This window comes from Suillus subaureus (assembly GCF_016647635.1).
Source record: "Suillus subaureus strain MN1 chromosome Unknown BJ212scaffold_2, whole genome shotgun sequence".
In the NCBI taxonomy this organism is placed as follows: Eukaryota; Fungi; Basidiomycota; class Agaricomycetes; order Boletales; family Suillaceae; genus Suillus; species Suillus subaureus.
In genome coordinates, this window is record NW_024538558.1 from 1,789,173 (window position 1) to 1,806,935 (window position 17,763).

Genomic DNA, 17,763 nt, shown 5'->3' on the forward strand with positions numbered 1-17,763 from the left:
GTCTTCGGGGAAGACAACCGGCGGGATATCCTATCTCACATTTATGAGAATATTAGTAACTTGACTATTCGCGGAGCAGAAATGATGGCCTGACCCTCAAGGTGGGAGTGGAGAACAGGGACGACGGGAGCAGCACTAGGGAGGGAGTGGGTATGAGCTAAGTGTATTTGGCATAAATTACGCTGGGCTGCACATGGTAGGCATGAATCGGCCCTCAAGACCTCAGTGATTATATAATTAACCTTACTTGATAAGGTTTATTTCACCAGTCGACCAACTCAGTAAGCTGAGCATATTACGTAATCACATTCTTACACGTAGGAGTTTGAACGTTCAAAACACACGTTGGTTCTCATCAATTCGTTCATGCACGTGCAATGCAATCTTACATCACTCTGTTAATCTCTCGATGTGACTTCGCATTCATGCGCCATACAGCTTACCCCATAAAACCCGATTTCTCGCAATACTCGGGAGGTGCCGGCCGCCGGCAGAAACCTTGCTTGACTGAGTTCATTTGCCGGAGTAGAGTAACGGCAGGCACGACTTTGAGGGAACAGGCTGTAACTGGACCATACTAAAGGATTGACTGAGATTAGCATGGATTGTAGATGAAGTACCAACATGGAAGATTCGATGAAATCATGATAGCATGTATCAAATTGTCAAAGTACTAGGAGTGGATGGAACGGATGTGAGCAACAGTTGTAAGGATAATGACGAACGTTAAGGTCAAGGTTACGTCCCAGGACGGGTTTCCATATATAGACAAAAAGCGACAGGTTGCATAGACAGGGATAGATACCAATGACTAGGAATTTAGGAGACAGGCTTGTGCAAAAACTGAGGGATGAAGGTGTGAGATAATAGACGCAGGCACAGTGGACGGAGGTCCTTATCCATTCGAGCGATCTGCATGTCCTAAAGATATCCTATCGAGTGACGAACTATTGCAGTCACTGCTATGTTTGCTTTCTGCGGAAGACAGTATTTTTGAAGCAAGCTAGCTATATGAAAATCCGCCATACCCGTCTCATCGTGATTCTGAGCCATGTCTCTGCCTCGAGAAGACGGCTGATCTACTTCTTATTCGTACAGTGTGATACTGCGTGAGGATCTGCTAGATCGATTGACCCTGACTTGAACCTGATTTTGGACAGGAAATCCCGTGCTGTAGTGGCGAAGTCCAATCCTCGAACGTCGTGCTGAAGTTTTCATTGGCATGTGTATCTCCGTCGGAAGCAATCGTTAGGCGGAATGTACTTGGATGATGTAATTCATATTCAACCCTAACACGACCTTAAGTTGGGAGCAAGCTTAGGGCAAGCTCCTCATTCTCCATACCTCATATACATACCTCGTTCTCTTCCCCTCGATATTCTTGATACTCCCCATGTCGAGCTTTCCCGATTATTATGTGCTGCTCAATGTATCAAAGACAGCCACCGCCGAGGAGATCAGACAGGCTTATAAAAGGGAGTCACTCAGGTGCTTTGACAGTCAATAACACTAGTTTCTTTCGGCTCAACTATTTAGCTTCGCAGGACTCATCCAGATAGATTTTCCAATGCCACCGAAAACGAGAGAAAGACGGCTACAGAAAAATTCCAAGTTCGTGCAACGTATCCACACTAGAAAGCATGTTAACCTAGCACTGAGCAGGCTGTAGCCGATGCCTACTATGTTTTATCGGATCCAGTACGACGGAAAGAATATGATGCACTATACTCATCGAATGGAGCCGGTGATAAAAGCAGTGACCCAAAGGCCTCTTCGAGTTTCTTTACGCATTTTGCCAGCATGTTTGGCGGTGCAGGCGCAGCACCAGCTCAAGGGTCGAGACCTGATGCTGAGAACGTATTTGCGGACGTCTTTGAAGAGGTTCTACCTCCATTTTCTCAGCCCTGTATATCAGTTAACATTTGTGCAGCTTCTCCGTCCGGAGGTCGAACGTCACGCACCATGGTGGTCATACCTTGGCGCCGTTTGTGGTGGTGGTCGGTTACCCATCTTCTTATATAATTCTCTTAATGAATCATTTATCCAACAGGAATGGGATTCATAGTTGCCAATCTGCCGGGTCTTATGATAGGCGCATATGCAGGTAACCGCGTCGGTGCGATACGTGATGCCAAAGGTAAGAGTGTTGCTGCCGTATTCTCCGAACTTGGAGGTAGCCAGAAGGCGGAGGTAAGCACCCAATTCGTTGACTCCGTTGTGCCGTCTGACGAGGTCTAATCAGATCTTGCGCGCTTTAGCTGCGAAGGTGCTAGGCGCCACTATGTAATGAACATGTTATAGTATGCGTCGTACCTATATTCTGTCCTATATTTATGTTCAGGGAGCCACGCCCTCTATTAGCGTATCGTTAGATTGTTTTACCCTCTGTCGTTGACGCTGAACGTTGAACAGAGGTCTCCACTCCGCGATATCGTTTGTAACATTAGTTAGCATCATCCTTGGTTTAGTTGCGCATAAACATAAAACTTGACGTTGTGCGACCACTTGATTAACTTAAGCACTTTTGAAATTAGCTGGTAGGGCACATACGCCGCCGACCACAGTGGTTTCGCACGATTACGAATCCTGTATAAGTTGGTGAAACTTATCTTGCAAGTTTGGGCACAGTGGCTTGTTGATCACCCCCAGACTTATCAACAAAACGTTTTGTCCATCTCGTCCTCGTCGGTGAGTAACTCTGGAGATCGCTCACAACAACCCTATGATTCACTTCACAACCTTAAACGACACATGATCAGGAGCATGCCATCTGTTATCACTTTGTAACGGACTCGCATTTGAATTATGGTTAACAAAAGGAGTACGTGGTACCTGTCCATGAAACACTCCTCGTCGCACGAATGGACAAACTTTTAGGACGCTCCGTACTCGAGGACGGCACCGACCGTACAATGACAGACCCATCTTGTGATATCGTTGGTGCACGTGAGTTCGTATCTGGTGAACATTTCCTTGCTGAGAAATAATAACGTCTCAAAAGCATGCATTGTCTCGCCAGCATTCAAATTCAAAACCAGTGACACAGTGGCGACCTCCAGCCAACCACGTATCCCAGACGACCTGACTACTAGCCTGAGTTCGAGCCCGCCTCAGAAAAAATTGAAGCACAAGTCTGTAACTCGGTGTGGCTCAAACGCTGAGCTGAGCACTTCCGTGAAACAGGCGACCGTCAGCGGTCGCGCTACTCGGTCTTCGTTCGTCTCGGTGTCCAATACATCCCTTAGGTCTGCAGCAAGCAAATCGCCTCGGATGTCAGCACGGTTGGCAAAGAAGATCCATCCATTTATTCTTACAAAAAGTCGAGACATCTATCCATACTTAGCTTCCAAGGATTCTTTGGACTCGGTTGAGTCATTGCGAGAGGAGCACGGTGGCACAGGGAGCTCGACACTTGCAGCATCTACTCTCAAGAAGAAAAAGGGCCCTCTGCGTAACATCAATCTTGCAGATGATAGTGCAAAGGCTGCGCTCATGGAAGAGTGGGCAAATCTTCGCATGTCTCAAGGAACACTGCTGTCAAGTACGAGTGCAGGTAGGGATATAACGCCACACCTGTCGAGCAACTGTGGAAACCAGGAACCTTGCAACGAAGCGTCTGGTGAAGTGGCTGAAGTCAACAAACCCCATCCCATTCCAGCCAACGACCAAATAGAACATACTTATCCTCGGCCTTCCGGCTCCCTGTCTAACCAAGTGACCGAGCCACTCCCAGATTTGGATATGCCTGCTACAAATGAGTTGCTACTCACCCCCGCGCTCCCGCAAGAGGTATTGGCCCCACATAACAGTTTACCAGAATATGACTTGAGGTACCCGAGCTCGTCCCCAGAGAATATTCATCCAGCGATTGAGGATATGACTCCATTACATAATGTTAATGAGGGGACAACGGAAATAATAGCCCAGGCCTCACATACCCCTGTCATCGGTTCTCCAAAGGTTGTGAACCAGCCCCTCCAACTACTTGCTGCCGATAGTAAAATCACGACATTGCATCCCCCAAGTAGTCCTATACTGCCAAAGCTTGATACCCTCCCCGAGACCACGATTTCGACTAGCCCTGCTGTCCCTGTTGAACCTGAAGATTCTTTGGCCAGAGCTTCTTCTGCTGCCGATATTGAGCTCGTTATCTCATCTCAAGCCGATATCGAGGATGTCGTTTTGGGTTTTCACATGGTGGGCCTGCATGAGGTGCTTTCGCCATGGGTGCCATTGTCTCCCACAGCGCCATCTGTTTACGTCCCACCTGCTGTGCAGCACTTAATTGCCGGTACTTGCCCTAGTCGACATTGCTTTTGACCTGAACTGACTGTTTCTATCAACTAGCCATGAACCATGAACTGGAAATTGAATGCCAGGCTCGAATACGAGCTGAAGAGCTTTATCTAGATGAAATGCGCAAGCGCATTAAGATGGAAGAAGTGGTTGATAGGTTACAGAGGGAACGGGGACAGGTACAGGAGCAAGGTGCATCTCAGCAGCCTCCCTCATTGCATGCTTCACCGCATGCGGCTTCGGCGCACGTAAGCCTAGAAGAAGCTAGGCAACAGGATGGTGAAGCTAAACCAACATCCACTGATATCACTTATCTGAATGTCACGACGGAAGGTTCTTGTGCTTGAAGCATCAAGTCATTTCACCAATCAACTTGCTTTCAATCTGATTCCACTTCTACTTTGTCACAATCTATACAAACTCAACGATCGATATACAGATCTAAGGTTTTCATTAGTGCCATCCTTAAGTCACGTCGAACCTGCATACCATTTATCTCCAAATAATAGTCCAGATACATGATTGATAAAATACAGTTTCGTCGATCACCCAAGAGAAAGAGGGAGCATTCTACAGAACAATTGATTTACTTCAATGGCAAAGAAATCTGCAAAACCGTAACTGCGGTATCAGAGTGTGTGCATTGTAAGTGCATTGGGAAAAATATTGCTGTTAAAAAAGAAAAAGGGATTTTGGATCCAGTCCAGACGGAGGTGCATGCAAATACTATCATATGGAAATGAGGCACAGACAAAGACTTCTGAAAGATAAGATCCTGATAATTGTGGTTGTGGGGGTCGATGGGTCACCTAGTGCCAGAGCTCGCCCACTTGAGAGTCTATCATGACAGAAGGGAAATCACGAAGGGCGTCATAGTCGCCCAGACCCGCCGCACCGTTGGCTATTGCCAGACTAAGAGCCGCAATGGCCTTTTCAGTCCGCGAGGCAGAGGAGGTCACAGACACATCTTCCTGGTTGGACGCAAAGGATGCGGTGGTGGGATGAAACGATGGAAAGACCGAGTTTTGGTGTGTGGGACTGGAATGTGGTGCCTCAAACGAACGAGCTGGAGAGCTGAATGAAGGGCCAGATAGAGGTGGACTAAATGTTGTGGTATAAGCAGAATATTTATATGCTGGAGATGATGATGTTGAGTGTAATGAGTCGAGGGGAAATGTGGTATTGAAGGAGTGGCGGGAAAGATCGTCTGCGTCGTCGTTGGAGAAAGAAGAGCGGGTGGATGCTTGATCCACGTATTCTGAGAAAGGGCTAGACTGCATCTCATCGCTGTCCAAGTCCATGGAACCAAGGCTCGATGCTCGCTTTTGACGCGAGACAGGGAGACCACAAAGTTCTCCGGAGTATATTTGGATATCATCCTCGTCGCTCTCAGAGCTGTTAGACCTTCGGATAGATCTGGTCACGGGGACGCTAGGGGAATGCCGTTTCTTGGCTCTTTGTCTATCAGCGGTTCTAGCGCGCTTGTATATACCCGATTTTGAACGGGAACGCTCAAAATCACGCATCCGTTTTACAAGGCCTTCCCCGCTTACGGCAATACTCCTGCGGAGTTCCCAGAATGCATCCGACCTGAGGCGAGTAGCGTCAGCCTCGGAAATGTCAGAATGCGAGTCCCGAATGCCGACAAAGTTCATGGAGCTCCTTCTTGACTTTTCAGATGCGGTTTCTCTGTGGCTTGAGCGGCTAGGAAATAGGAGGAAATCTTCTGGGGTAGCAGCGAACAGTGGAGTTTGTGGAGCGGAAGAACTGAGTCCGGAACTGTGGCTATCCGTCGACGCCGGAGTGGACGACCCAGTGGTATATGTCACGGAAGGGAGCTGAAAATATACAAGATAATTAGTGACTCTAGGATATACGCCAGCAATGTCATTGGCACGAACGGATATATCTCTGCGAAGTCTCTTGCCCGTCCGCCAAAAGTCGAGATTGCGTGTTTGGGAGGATGCAGAGTCCGGAAGGGCGAGGCTATTGCAAGATGAGCGAGCTCGTTTGCTTGCTGGACGCCATAGAGCTTTTGGAACGGGCGAGGGTGAGGGCGAAGAAGCTGAGAGAGATCGTCGGTGGTAATTAAATGTTGACGAAGACGACATGAACCTTGAGGGTAAGAAAGATTGAATGGGACCTCTTCGTCGATACTGGCGGTGATGAGACCCGAATAAACGATGAAAGGTGGTAGTAGTGGTAGAATGGAAAGAGACTCCCTAACGTTCCGCGTCGCTTGAAGGCTCATAATCGAATGACATACACCATATCAGCTTATATAACGTGTGTCATGTATGTAGCCAGACCCTTAGTTAGCGGCATCTTCAGAATTGAATATCGAATTCGAACACCATTCGAGTCCAAACATCACCGTCTTACCCGCAGGCATCATCCTTCTCATTTTAAATAGCAAGTACTTTGTGCAGTAAGATACGAGATGTGGCGTTATAGCTCCGTTGTGCATTGACAGGTGGATGTGTCATAGATGGAAGAATATGTTCTCCCTCGGTTCAGTGGATTAGTATTAGCGTGATTGTCAACTTGAACGACCAATGGAGTGGAAGAAATGAAGCCGGTACACTGCGCATCAAACTTGACTTCCATAGATGAGTCTTCCAAGAAGTTGTTCATTCGCTTCCGACCTCCCAGGATTTCAAGAAATCGTAATTTTCGAAAGTTCGGAGTCCCGTATGTCCGGCGATGGTTTTCTCTCACGTCCGACTCGTTGACTGTGCTTGAGGATGAGGGCATGAAAGCTGAGAGAATTTGAAATACCCCAGATACCTTCCTCAAAGGTGCCTCGTGTTACGCGCTTACCTTTGCCCTGGAAAGAACTTACGATCACCAGGTACAAGGATGTATGCACCTTATTCGCGCAAAACGTGGGCGCATCTGAGAAGGCGTGAATTCTTACCATATAAGTTCGATGTATATGAGCGAACTAGTCCAGGCCAAGGTGACGCAGCGGTCATGCGTGCCCTTCAGGTGATCGCAACCTGCCATGATATTCGGTGACACCCGTCAAGCCTGGCCAGGGAACCCTTGTCCAACATCGCAATAAAGATAATACGTATCGACGCGTATCTTCGTTACAACCTTATTCTCAGCGCCGCTCACCTGGCGGCAATGACGACACAGATTGATTTACGCTTGCAAGTGCGCTCCAGGTGCCTCGAGACTGCAATGAAACAGTACCCATCGAGCGAGGATGACTTCTACTACGGCAGGATCTAGACCTAGAACTCTGGCCCAGCTCTAAGTCGCTAATACTGCAGTGTTAGGCACCATTCTCTGATAACGTCTGAATAACTGACCACGAAGTACACAGACAAGTTGAAACAGACCGTTGATGCGACACGGTATTATATCAATCGCTGGTGTAGCCTGAACCTATGTTATATGACATAGCTTGAGAAGGGAAAGTCGGAATCTCACTTGACGCAACTCCCCTGCGTCCGACGTTCGTGCAATCTATCTTCATTGTTTAGCTTTACTTCCACGTCAGGTCCAAGACCCTACCTGCTTCATTAAATCTGTCGCAGGCTTTGAAATTCTCTTCTTCAGCCACGATGAGTAGTCATCCATCTCGGGACGATCATCTGAATTTTGAATTCGCTGCAGCACCGATTGGAGGTGCGACGTCCACGGAGAAGACTGCATCACCACGGCTAAGGGTCGCAATGATCCATAAAGGATTTCGGGGCAGCATATTGAGGTAGGTGCGCACCAGTGTGTTCGTCTGCATGCCTCAGCAGCTGTGAGAGAGCATCACATATTGTCGGATTGACAACAAGCGCAAGGGGGCTTTCGTCTCCAAAATAATCTTGTGACCCGATCATCAGGAGAACATTTCGTAGGAAATCCCAGGCCTCTGCTTGGGTAAGTGAGTCGGGCAGTCGGCGAGATAAGATGATATGCAAAGCAAATGCAGCTATGGAATAGATGTGAGAAATTTACGATGCAATCTCGATTCGACCCTCACAAGCCAGGGCTAATTCAGGAGCGGTGTTATCCATGGCAACTTGCCAGATACTTTCGATATCCGACAACAAAGGAGCATCACAGACCCTAATTCCTGGTTGTCCACGTTGGAATGCCGTTAAACACGAGAGGAAACTCGTGGACAAGTTCTGCAGTTGCATTTCTGCGGATTTATGACGCAAATATTCCATCGTGGCCTCGAGGAACTCGATTATCAACTTCTGATCCGAAATCTGGACATTTGAAAAACATGCGATCGTCAAAAAGTCGAGAAATTGTTTCGCTCTGCGAATATGATTCTTGTCAGGCTTATCCTCGAGTAGCTGCCTATGAAAACGTAAGTGAGCCAGAAGTATTCCAGTTGGCGGAATGCTCGCATCCGAGTATTGGACATGCCTGTTCCAAACGTATTATTATTTGACGATTTACAAGATATTAACCTACTTTTCTCTAGCTGATCATAAAACGTCGATGATTCCTGTATCGCCTGCTTCCAACCGTCCCTCAAACTCTGGGCTGCATCCTAGCCATGGCGTGTGTAACGTAGTCGCTAGCTGACGTCAATCATAAGACTGAGCAACGACTTTAACGCAGGAAGAGTTCGACTCGCCATCGTGTCCGTTTTCAATGCACGAAAGATAAACAAAGAGAAGAGTGAGGTATCTACAGCAATCACTAGACTTGCGAATGCCTAACAAATCCGAATCGCTCCAATGAACGAAGTACCGACAGGTCTTCAGCAGAACATCCGTTTGAGCTGTGGTGAGATTTCGAGGACGCGGAGCTGAAGAAAGATACACTAAAAGCCGAGAAAAAGTAGGCCTGCAACCAAAGCGATCAGAGTATTAGGACACCCAACCTGCATACTACTCACAAGATATGCACAAATCATATATTTGCCGTGTTCGTCGCCAGTAAAGGTCGCCAGCGTAGATATGGTAGTTTGAGGGTCCGAGTCGAAAGTGCAGTGAAGCCACGTAGTCGTCTACTCTCATCAATAGAGGTCCTTCGGAGAAGGTGGAGTCCTAACCAGAAAGATGATGGTCTCCGAATCAGACCCGTTACATTCCGTGAGCAGTCGCCAGGTCCAAGGTACGAAATGCCTCCATAAAATGAGAACGACCCGCGGGGCATCGAGGTCTTGGCAAGGCGATACAACAGTTTGCGCTGAGAACGTGTTGTCGACAAGCATGACAAAACGTAGCAGTCTCATTATTGTCGCTAGCGTGTAAGGTCGAAACCGAACGTCTGTTTCTGTACTATCTCTTGTACTCGTCGTAAGGTCCAGGAGCTGTGATGCATTAACTGACATCGTTTCGGGCTGAAGAATGAGAAATACGAACAGAGAACAGTGAGAGCAGCATTGCGCAATTCATGCGCTCCTGAAACCCGGATTGGTGTTGCGCGTGTAGCGGGGAGCACTCTGAGAGTTGCGCCACAGTGTGTTGCATAAAGCCTGTGAGATAGGGAAGCAGTGATACCATACTGTTGACACGATCAGGTCTGGCGATGTTAGAAGAGTCAGATGTACACTCACCTGTCGTCCAGTGGAGCATTGATGACCCTTGGATGAAGAGCCAACTGGGGTTGCAATACATATCGCGAAACCAAGAGACGAAGGGCTAAGCGCTTTGCGGCAGGTGAAGCCTTTTCAGATGTCAGTATCGACGGGACGGAATCCCACCTATCTGAAGCAACATCAATAAGACTGACATCTGACAAGATCGCTGACTACCTGGGAGCTGAGTCGCAGCCCGTAGATTATCTTCCTCTCTTCGTTTCCTCAAAATTTCAGGAAGCTCATCGTCAAAGTAGCGATCATGCATGGCGCTCGCAACACATGAAACCACATCACTGATTCTTGCAAGGACAGCGTCCACCCAAGATATAATGATGGGAACGACTACGACTTTTTTGAGCTCCTGGACGGCTAGGCGTGGAATAGACGCCGGTACTGGAACAACAGATTTAGGAAGGACGGTCGCACTGGAGAATAAGCACCTCATGAGCAGAGGCAAATGGGAGACAGGAATTCACCTACGTAAGTGAGCGAGGCATTCCATTATGCGGCGCACATCATGAGCGGAAGTTGGACTCGTCGTAAGCACGACGTGCAAGAACTCTAGGAGTGAGGTCGATGACTCCTGAATGGTTCCATGCAAAGACGCGTCCTGTGCACGTTTAAGTACGATGTTAGTATTCGTTGATTTCGAGAAAGATACTACCTTGCGAATAAGACTGAAATCCAAAGACTCTAATATCTTGACAGCTGAATTCACGGCGCTAATTGGATCTGAGACATGGGTTTGGGGCGTGTTCACTAGCTGAGCGACACTGTCGCTCAGCGTACTAGTGGTGGAATCATCGGCGTGGTCCAATGGGCATGCTTTCGGAAGTGATGAAGGAACGTCAGACTCTGGCTCAGTCTCACTATCGGACATGAGATACAAGGTGGAGGGGCATAAAAGCAAACCATGGTCATCGCTCTTGTATTATATTTGCACTGAGTGACACAGAATAAAGTTGCATCGAAGTCGGAAGCATGACCACCGTCTTCGATAGCTACCGTGACCATGCGTTTACCATAAATATCTATAGTCCTTTAATGCCCTTTAGAAAAGCAGTAATATCAGAGTTGCATTCTAAATGCTCCTCGTTTTGCGAAAACACAGCTTCAAATGCTTCGTGTCCTTCAGCAGTCTACACCAAGTAATCAGCACCCACCAAAAAAGAAAGAAGAAAGAAGTACTTCTCCGTCACAAAAGTCTAGGTCTTCCCAGACCTCATCTTCTTCAGCTCGGATGGCAAGCAGCATTTCACGTCGCACGGCAGATAGACCTCCTTGTAAATTACCCTTGTCATCCGCAGCTTTTCGCGCAGACACTTGAACCTCTTTCACTTCAAGAGGTTTTTTTTCTTTCTTTGATGTAGTCTGTATTGGCGGCGGCTCATCAGGATCAGGCGGAGGACCATCATCAGAATCCTCATCAGAACCAGCATCGCCTCTCGAACGTCGACTCTTTCGAGACATGATATCCAAGTACGTTAGCGTCGGTCGAAACTGATGGGTTTCGCTGATGGGTTGCAGATGTAATTGACCTTCACGCACTAGATGAGACCGAACGGCATCGCCACAGACGGGGTGCATCACGGACCATTGCGAACCACTCCCAACATATACGCGCCCTCCTGCGGTATCAGTTCGCTCCGCATGCGCGCTTCGATCAACCGCGGCTCCTCTCCTTCCATCTGCTTCATCTTCCCAACATCCTGGTTTTTTTCACGGTCATCCTCTTGTCGAGCAGCACCAAGTTCTTTACTCCGTTCACCATTCCACACCTCTGGCCGCGGATCCACTGGTACGTGGATCTCTAATCTCCGCGTGATTGGCTTTATTCGTGCTCGAATTCGTTTTCCGCTGACTGCAGCAGCGGGCGGTGTTTGTAATGGACGAGAAAGAAGCGGAAATTGGTGGATGTGCACGTTCGGGCTGAGACTGTTTGAGTAGTGGATAGGCAGCACGCTTATGAGCTCGTCGCCGTCCATTGTAAACCCTGAGCCTTGATAGGCTAATCGTGGGAGTTTTGAATATTAGGCCTTTTAAATTTTAGGGACCGTCGGTCTCCATCGATGTCATCGGGCGCGTCTTGGAAACATGTACGCATCTCACTTTCCTTTCACAGCGCGGGGAGCGCATGTACAAGCGCCGTATACTACAAGCGCCCAAGTATCATTTCCTGATATATATAAAGTATGCGCGTTCCTCATCCTCGTATTGCGGCCTACGGTATTGCTGACTTCTCAGTATCACGTCCCATGGTGGCACTGGTCTCGGATGGTCGACGTGCATTCACCCAAGAGTCTCTGACTGCCAAAACAGCAAAAGTATCAGAAAGAACTGTTGCACAAAGTAACGACGCGTAAGGATGATGCATTATGATCTAGAGCTGCGTCTCACAAACATGCAGTTGCATTATGCATTTGTGACACATGACGACTGTCAGTGACTTCATCAGCTCAGCTTAATAGCAGTGCAAGTGAATTGGAGATGCAATGTCTATGTTACAATATGATTAACTTGTAATGAAGGTTGGTTGTCCAGATCAGGACGTGGTGATAAACTAGGTAAACTATCATTATATTGATGCCCCAAGAAAACCCTCTCCGTGAGTTTCGTATCGCTTCTATGACAAGATGAAATGTCATCAGGGAAATAATCGACTTCAGGCGTGGATGGATGAGTGGGTAGGAAGGTATTAGGGTGGGTTTCGACTGGGTGGGGAGATAATGCGTTGGAATGAGGATCTCCTCGCAGGGAACGGGAGGTTGTGGAGTCGCGTAGAGCTTCGGCATCGTATCGACAATTCGTCGGACAGCGCCGGGTGCGCACTTGGAATGAGCGTCCAAATGAAGACCTAGGAGCTCTTACCCTCCCCTCCGCTAAAAGTTCCGCGGTACTGCGGTCTGTACGCAAAGTATGATGCGAAGCGCTAGGCTGCTGTAGTAGGGCTTCGTTTTCGTGGCGGCGAATGACGCGACTAAAACTGTGGATCACAAGACACGAAATCAAGGCCCCTGCATCAGTGTGAGTTTTCAGAACACTGGATGTGGGTTGAGTGGAGCTAACTCACAGTCAAAGGCCATCCAAGCTACGTGATCGGCTGGGCTCGAGCTGTTAACACCGACTATAGTCATTATGACCGAAGCGACGGTGGAAGCGGTGATGAAGGTGGTATAGAATAACTGAATAAGCACGTAAGGCTGGAAAAGATTAACCAAAAAGACTGGCTTACTTCATCTCTCATCACTTCTTCAAACAACGCCTACTCGAGGCATATATCGACTTATGCGACTTATGGACGAGATGGCAGGGGAAGAGGGCCGACGAGGAATTGGGACATCATTGCAAGTATTTGGAAGTGTGGTGGAAACGTGGATTGTGGATGTACGAATGGGAGGAGGTTCTGTAGGCAGTAGAGGGATGGGCGGTCTAGAGGGGACATTCTCCGGATCACGCACTCTTTCACCAGTGCGAAACTTGGAAAGACCGCCCATGGGAATGCTCGAGTCACGGGAGAGAGACTGAGTTCTACGAGATCTTTGGGAAAATGGAGGATTATCTACGGTAGGAACATAGTCCCACCAGCCGCGGCGACTGTGAGTAGTCTTGTGACTCTCGATGCTCTCTTTTCGGGTGTCTAGATGGGGATCTGGGACGTCGTCAAGAGAGAGTGATACAGTAATTCTGCCCCGGACGGCGGAACCATGTGATTTCCAGACAGCATAAAGAACTATGATGATGAGTCTCGTTGGGATAAAGTAATACGTTTGGACTCACAGCAAAGACAGATGAATAGCGATTCGACGAATAAAAGTATTATGAAAGCATATGGGATGGGATTAGATGGTCGATAGCAGCGGCCTGTTTTTTATTTATTTAGTAGATGAAAGTGGGGATGAGGAAAAGTCAAAAAAGGCACCTGCAAGGCTGCGAAAACTGTTAAGTGATGCAAGATCAAGAGCGAGGAAAACAATTGCAGCAGTCCTGAGTGCAACCAAGACGACTAGAACTAAGCGAGAGTTGTCTAGACATCGGTAAGCCTTTACGCCTAGAATACCGGATATCTATGTAGAGTTTAGCCATGAGGGAACAATGAATGAATATAATTTGCAAAGCATACCAATAAAGATAAAGATATTCCTGCACTAGCGACCGTGATGCGCATGATGCTGATTACGTAATAAAATCAATTGAGTGTTAGTATTTGAAAGATATAGGATTGACAAACAGTTTGCAATCGAAATTGGGGTTGAATTGGGCGATAAGCAAGGGTAAGATGGAGACAGGTGCGAGAAGTTGACTGAGGAATAGAGTGTACAAGAGACTCTTCTTGCGAACTCTGCCTGACCATAAGAATGCAGCTGATAGAATTATATTCCTTGCGAATATGGTGAAGATGGATGCCATGATGATGAGGGCGAGATAAGTAGTAGAAAGGTCGTTGAAGAGTGGGGGTGCTACGACTGAGCCATCGCCGAGTAAATGGTAAACGGACTTGGTTGGTAGACCTGAGGAATCTGCTGCGGTTACTGTGATGAGCTGTACGACGACAGGGGACGGTGGTGAGTGGTATGTGTGCGTTGGGGGAGAATCGTCCATAGTACTACATGAAAGTGTACATGAGGAGAAGGATTGCTGCTAGCTATAGTCAAGCGACGGAAGTTTCTCAAAAAGTGTAGATTGTATTGATGACGGTCGTCCGCTCAAAATGCAAATGACAGCATTAATCCGATCACCGCACTCAATTTAGTATCCACCTCTAGTTACATACCCTCGGATTAAATTTCCGTCCTTTCCTTACATAATTCACCCGACATGCCACAACGTTACCCCGTTATCATCATCACTGGAACTCCAGGTACTGGAAAGTCAACCCATGCTCAACTCCTACAAGATGCCTCTCCAGTCCCTTTAAAACATATCAACGTCGGCCAATTAGTAAAAGATAGCGGCTTTCATCACGGGTTTGATGAACAATGGCAAACATACACCGTAGACGAAGACAAGGTCCGCGGACATCCAACCTCCACTTCTCTATCTCATTAGTCAATATTAGCTCTTAGACGAACTTGAACCATTGGCATCCGCTGGTGGAATAATTCTCGACTGGCACACTTGTGAAATATTCCCTGAACGATGGGCAGATCTGGTTGTCGTTCTACGCTGCAATCATACCCTGCTCTGGGAACGTCTCGAAAAACGGTGTGTACCCCCACCACAATCGAAATCAGCCCAGATCTGACGCGATCGCAGTGATTACCCTCTTAAAAAGATACAGGAAAACAATGAAGCGGAGATAATGGAAGTCGTCCTCCAAGAAGCCCGAGACTCCTACCCCCAAGAGATTATCGTCGATCTCAAAAGCGAATCTTCTCAAGACCTTGAAAATAATGTCGCAAACATCGTTGAATGGATAAATCAGTGGTTGAAAGATAACAGTCATGGCGATGAGGAAGATAACAACTCTTTCTAGCAATCGCGCAGTACGAATAGACTCCTGATTACGCCTTGCGCCCAAGCAGTCATTGACATCGGTACCGCATGCCTTTTATAGAAAGATACCGACTTCCATATGTTATATCAGGTCAGAGACTAACCTTGGGCAGCCTTTATTGAAAGTCTATCTGACAGAATAACTTACATAACTAAATCAAGGTCCATATGTACACATTAACATGTGACGTCACCCCACCTGAGTTGAGACCTCACTTATGCATACTCGGGAATGCAATGAGCTGCGAACCTGTCAAGAAGTGAAAGCACTTGCAATTCATGACAAATGCAACTGAGCGTATAGGTCGTTCCGGTCCGTGCATAGAGGTTCTCCTAGGAGTTATGTTTGGTCTCCAGATTCAGATTACCACTATCATACCTAATAATACAGTTCTCCTGCACCTGTGGTGCTACGCCTATTTGCAAAATGTATGTCCGAGGAAAGCGTTCGCGGAAGACACCCCCGCGGTGGACGGCCCGACGGTACCTTCGCACAGCCATGAACATGACTCGGAACATGAGGAGCTGCGGAACTACAAAAGAAAGTGATGATAGTTCCTGGGTCGAATCATTATACTATCAGTGTCAAAAGCAGGGCATAGCTTGACTTGACATGGCTGTATGGTCATGTGGATCTCGGGCGTGCGCATGACGTGCGGAAGCCCTGGTACACGTATCTTGGTGTATTGTGGCCCGTTTGCAGGAGGGCCAACCGGCCACGATACACTGAGTCGGTGCGCTCACCGCTCAGGCTCCATTACCCATATGTATGTTACTTACATAAGTATTACCAGCGGTTCTTTGGATTCGGTAGAGCATCGTCAAGAACTAAGATGCGTATCTCACCAGCGGCATCAACACGATCACGTGAATCCTTATAATAGCATGAGCTCCCGGACTGTTCGGATCCTGATAGAACAAAGATAGTCGTCAGTGTAGTTACGATAGCAGAATATGACACTGAAGCTTGAAGTTTGGACCCTCCTGTTGTTCCATAAACCTAAAATTTACCATCGCCAGATAACTGAAGACCGGTAAAAGAAGGCCCAGCGCCTGCAGTTATCTGACGATAGTAAAAACAATTTAGCTGAAGCGTACTAGCACCAGCATGCCCCAATCTGATAAATACGGAGATAGCATGCACTCAGAATGGAAGACGTGCCTAGTTGGGAATGGCCTCAGCTAGGTAGCACTGTCCATTTCAATGACGTAAGTCTGCCACGAGTCGTGTAACAAAAACTTCGAAGTTCGGGAGGGAATAGAGTGGTGAATGAGTGAACGAGGGTCAATTCGCTGCTCAGTGGTGATAGAAATTTAACAAGTACAGACCTGATTTTATATGTAGAGGGGCTTGGACAAGTCACAAACAAGGTAAAGAAAGGGAGTGGCTCAATGCGGCACAAAGGGAAGTTCATCGTCAGAAGAGTGTCAATAACTCCTTACAAACTTTGGTCCTGAGTAGAAACAAAGCGTCCAGAAAGGGATAAGTAGCTCCAAAAAGACAATGGGACGGCTGGGACGTTCTAAACCTAAGTTGGAGGACCGGGACGACAAATGTAATATCACCGCATGTACTGGCGTTCAGCTCAGGCAGGACATCCCGTTTTCCGTTCCGCAGCATCACAGCTGACCGCAGACAGGTAGACGATACCAGATTCATCTAAGTAATGGACGTAGGTATGTCACTTAGGACCAGGGCGACAAATGTGAGATTGTTGTGTGCTCGGGTTTTGAACTGAGACCAAATAACGACATCACAATTTTCATCCCACAGCACCTGATCGCAGACAGGTAGACAATATCAGATTCATGTCAATGATACATGTAGGCAAGTCACCAGGAGGGCACTGCCCACGTACAGGTTTCCTCACAAGTCTGGACCGACAACAGAGGAGTTCGAGGCCGCTATGGACAGCGAACAGCTTTGCACATCGCCGTCCTTCAAATGAAACATCATCGAGTTCGTCATGAAATGTACGGTGCAACCAGAATTGCCATCCATCCACCTTAGTCCGACAGCACACGGACATCGTGATCATTGTACTAGAACAGTTCCTGATTCCGGACCTTTTGATAAGTATAGGACACGCAACTTGTTCGCTGATCAACACACCTTTCAACATGCTGGAGATGCCTATTATGACAATGTGTGAGATATAGAGGGCCCGGTATTGCCTTGTGGTCTCTGATACATGAACAGTTCAAGATGGCGGTATACCACGTATACCGAGACCCTCGCAAGCTCAGCACTATTCGTGCGTCGAATAAGGATGGAAAGAGCTATCAAATAGGCTCCAGTCAGAATAGTGGGGTATGGTTGCGTTGGCACGATGAATTGGGGGCTCCATCTAAGTAATGTGTCTAGGAATATGCTGTACTGCGGGTGAAACAATTCAATTCAATGATAAGGTGTCAGCGCTGTCAGCGCG

The 17,763-nt window shown here is 47.6% G+C and overlaps 8 protein-coding genes across 8 annotated transcripts; 3 read left to right on the forward strand and 5 right to left on the reverse strand.

Moving 5' to 3' along the window:
* Positions 1 to 1,287: 1,287 nt before the first annotated feature.
* On the forward strand, positions 1,288 to 2,520 carry BJ212DRAFT_1317996 (DnaJ domain-containing protein). Its single transcript, XM_041334284.1, has 6 exons — positions 1,288 to 1,488; positions 1,545 to 1,611; positions 1,663 to 1,881; positions 1,931 to 1,997; positions 2,051 to 2,190; positions 2,243 to 2,520. Exons 1-6 carry the CDS (start codon positions 1,394 to 1,396, stop codon positions 2,285 to 2,287), a joined length of 633 nt encoding a protein of 210 aa, XP_041199341.1. The 5' UTR covers positions 1,288 to 1,393; the 3' UTR covers positions 2,288 to 2,520.
* Positions 2,521 to 3,213: 693 nt separating this feature from the next.
* On the forward strand, positions 3,214 to 4,762 carry BJ212DRAFT_1318008 (uncharacterized protein). Its single transcript, XM_041334285.1, has 2 exons — positions 3,214 to 4,291; positions 4,348 to 4,762. The coding sequence occupies exons 1-2, from the start codon at positions 3,271 to 3,273 to the stop codon at positions 4,641 to 4,643; spliced, it is 1,317 nt and encodes a 438-aa protein (XP_041199342.1). The 5' UTR covers positions 3,214 to 3,270; the 3' UTR covers positions 4,644 to 4,762.
* Positions 4,763 to 6,573, reverse strand: BJ212DRAFT_1318011 (uncharacterized protein). The gene is made up of 2 exons (XM_041334286.1): positions 6,198 to 6,573; positions 4,763 to 6,134 (listed from the first exon to the last, which is right to left on the reverse strand). The coding sequence occupies exons 1-2, from the start codon at positions 6,405 to 6,407 to the stop codon at positions 5,106 to 5,108; spliced, it is 1,239 nt and encodes a 412-aa protein (XP_041199343.1). The 5' UTR covers positions 6,408 to 6,573; the 3' UTR covers positions 4,763 to 5,105.
* Positions 6,574 to 7,967: 1,394 nt separating this feature from the next.
* Positions 7,968 to 10,721, reverse strand: BJ212DRAFT_1475431 (uncharacterized protein; the record flags this gene model as incomplete). The annotated part of the gene is made up of 10 exons (XM_041339230.1): positions 7,968 to 8,230; positions 8,282 to 8,607; positions 9,011 to 9,102; positions 9,155 to 9,265; positions 9,311 to 9,571; positions 9,624 to 9,765; positions 9,818 to 9,968; positions 10,016 to 10,266; positions 10,318 to 10,451; positions 10,506 to 10,721. 10 exons carry the CDS (start codon positions 10,719 to 10,721, stop codon positions 7,968 to 7,970), a joined length of 1,947 nt encoding a protein of 648 aa, XP_041199344.1.
* On the reverse strand, positions 10,700 to 11,971 carry BJ212DRAFT_1318020 (DNA-directed RNA polymerase III subunit Rpc5). Its single transcript, XM_041334287.1, has 3 exons — positions 11,436 to 11,971; positions 11,030 to 11,379; positions 10,700 to 10,980 (listed from the first exon to the last, which is right to left on the reverse strand). The coding sequence occupies exons 1-3, from the start codon at positions 11,824 to 11,826 to the stop codon at positions 10,873 to 10,875; spliced, it is 849 nt and encodes a 282-aa protein (XP_041199345.1). The 5' UTR covers positions 11,827 to 11,971; the 3' UTR covers positions 10,700 to 10,872.
* Positions 11,972 to 12,123: 152 nt separating this feature from the next.
* BJ212DRAFT_1318021 (uncharacterized protein) lies at positions 12,124 to 14,556 on the reverse strand. The gene is made up of 8 exons (XM_041334288.1): positions 14,070 to 14,556; positions 13,962 to 14,010; positions 13,761 to 13,905; positions 13,619 to 13,702; positions 13,102 to 13,571; positions 12,912 to 13,023; positions 12,249 to 12,855; positions 12,124 to 12,200 (listed from the first exon to the last, which is right to left on the reverse strand). Exons 1-7 carry the CDS (start codon positions 14,438 to 14,440, stop codon positions 12,338 to 12,340), a joined length of 1,749 nt encoding a protein of 582 aa, XP_041199346.1. The 5' UTR covers positions 14,441 to 14,556; the 3' UTR covers positions 12,124 to 12,200; positions 12,249 to 12,337.
* Positions 14,557 to 14,656: 100 nt separating this feature from the next.
* On the forward strand, positions 14,657 to 15,314 carry BJ212DRAFT_1258684 (P-loop containing nucleoside triphosphate hydrolase protein; the record flags this gene model as incomplete). The annotated part of the gene is made up of 3 exons (XM_041329961.1): positions 14,657 to 14,848; positions 14,898 to 15,043; positions 15,095 to 15,314. The coding sequence occupies 3 exons, from the start codon at positions 14,657 to 14,659 to the stop codon at positions 15,312 to 15,314; spliced, it is 558 nt and encodes a 185-aa protein (XP_041199347.1).
* Positions 15,315 to 15,550: 236 nt separating this feature from the next.
* Positions 15,551 to 17,364, reverse strand: BJ212DRAFT_1295358 (uncharacterized protein; the record flags this gene model as incomplete). Its single annotated transcript, XM_041332308.1, has 10 exons — positions 15,551 to 15,584; positions 15,714 to 15,867; positions 15,912 to 16,060; positions 16,115 to 16,133; positions 16,181 to 16,243; positions 16,346 to 16,397; positions 16,433 to 16,452; positions 16,910 to 16,994; positions 17,028 to 17,111; positions 17,194 to 17,364. 10 exons carry the CDS (start codon positions 17,362 to 17,364, stop codon positions 15,551 to 15,553), a joined length of 831 nt encoding a protein of 276 aa, XP_041199348.1.
* Between the last annotated feature and the right edge of the window lie 399 nt (positions 17,365 to 17,763).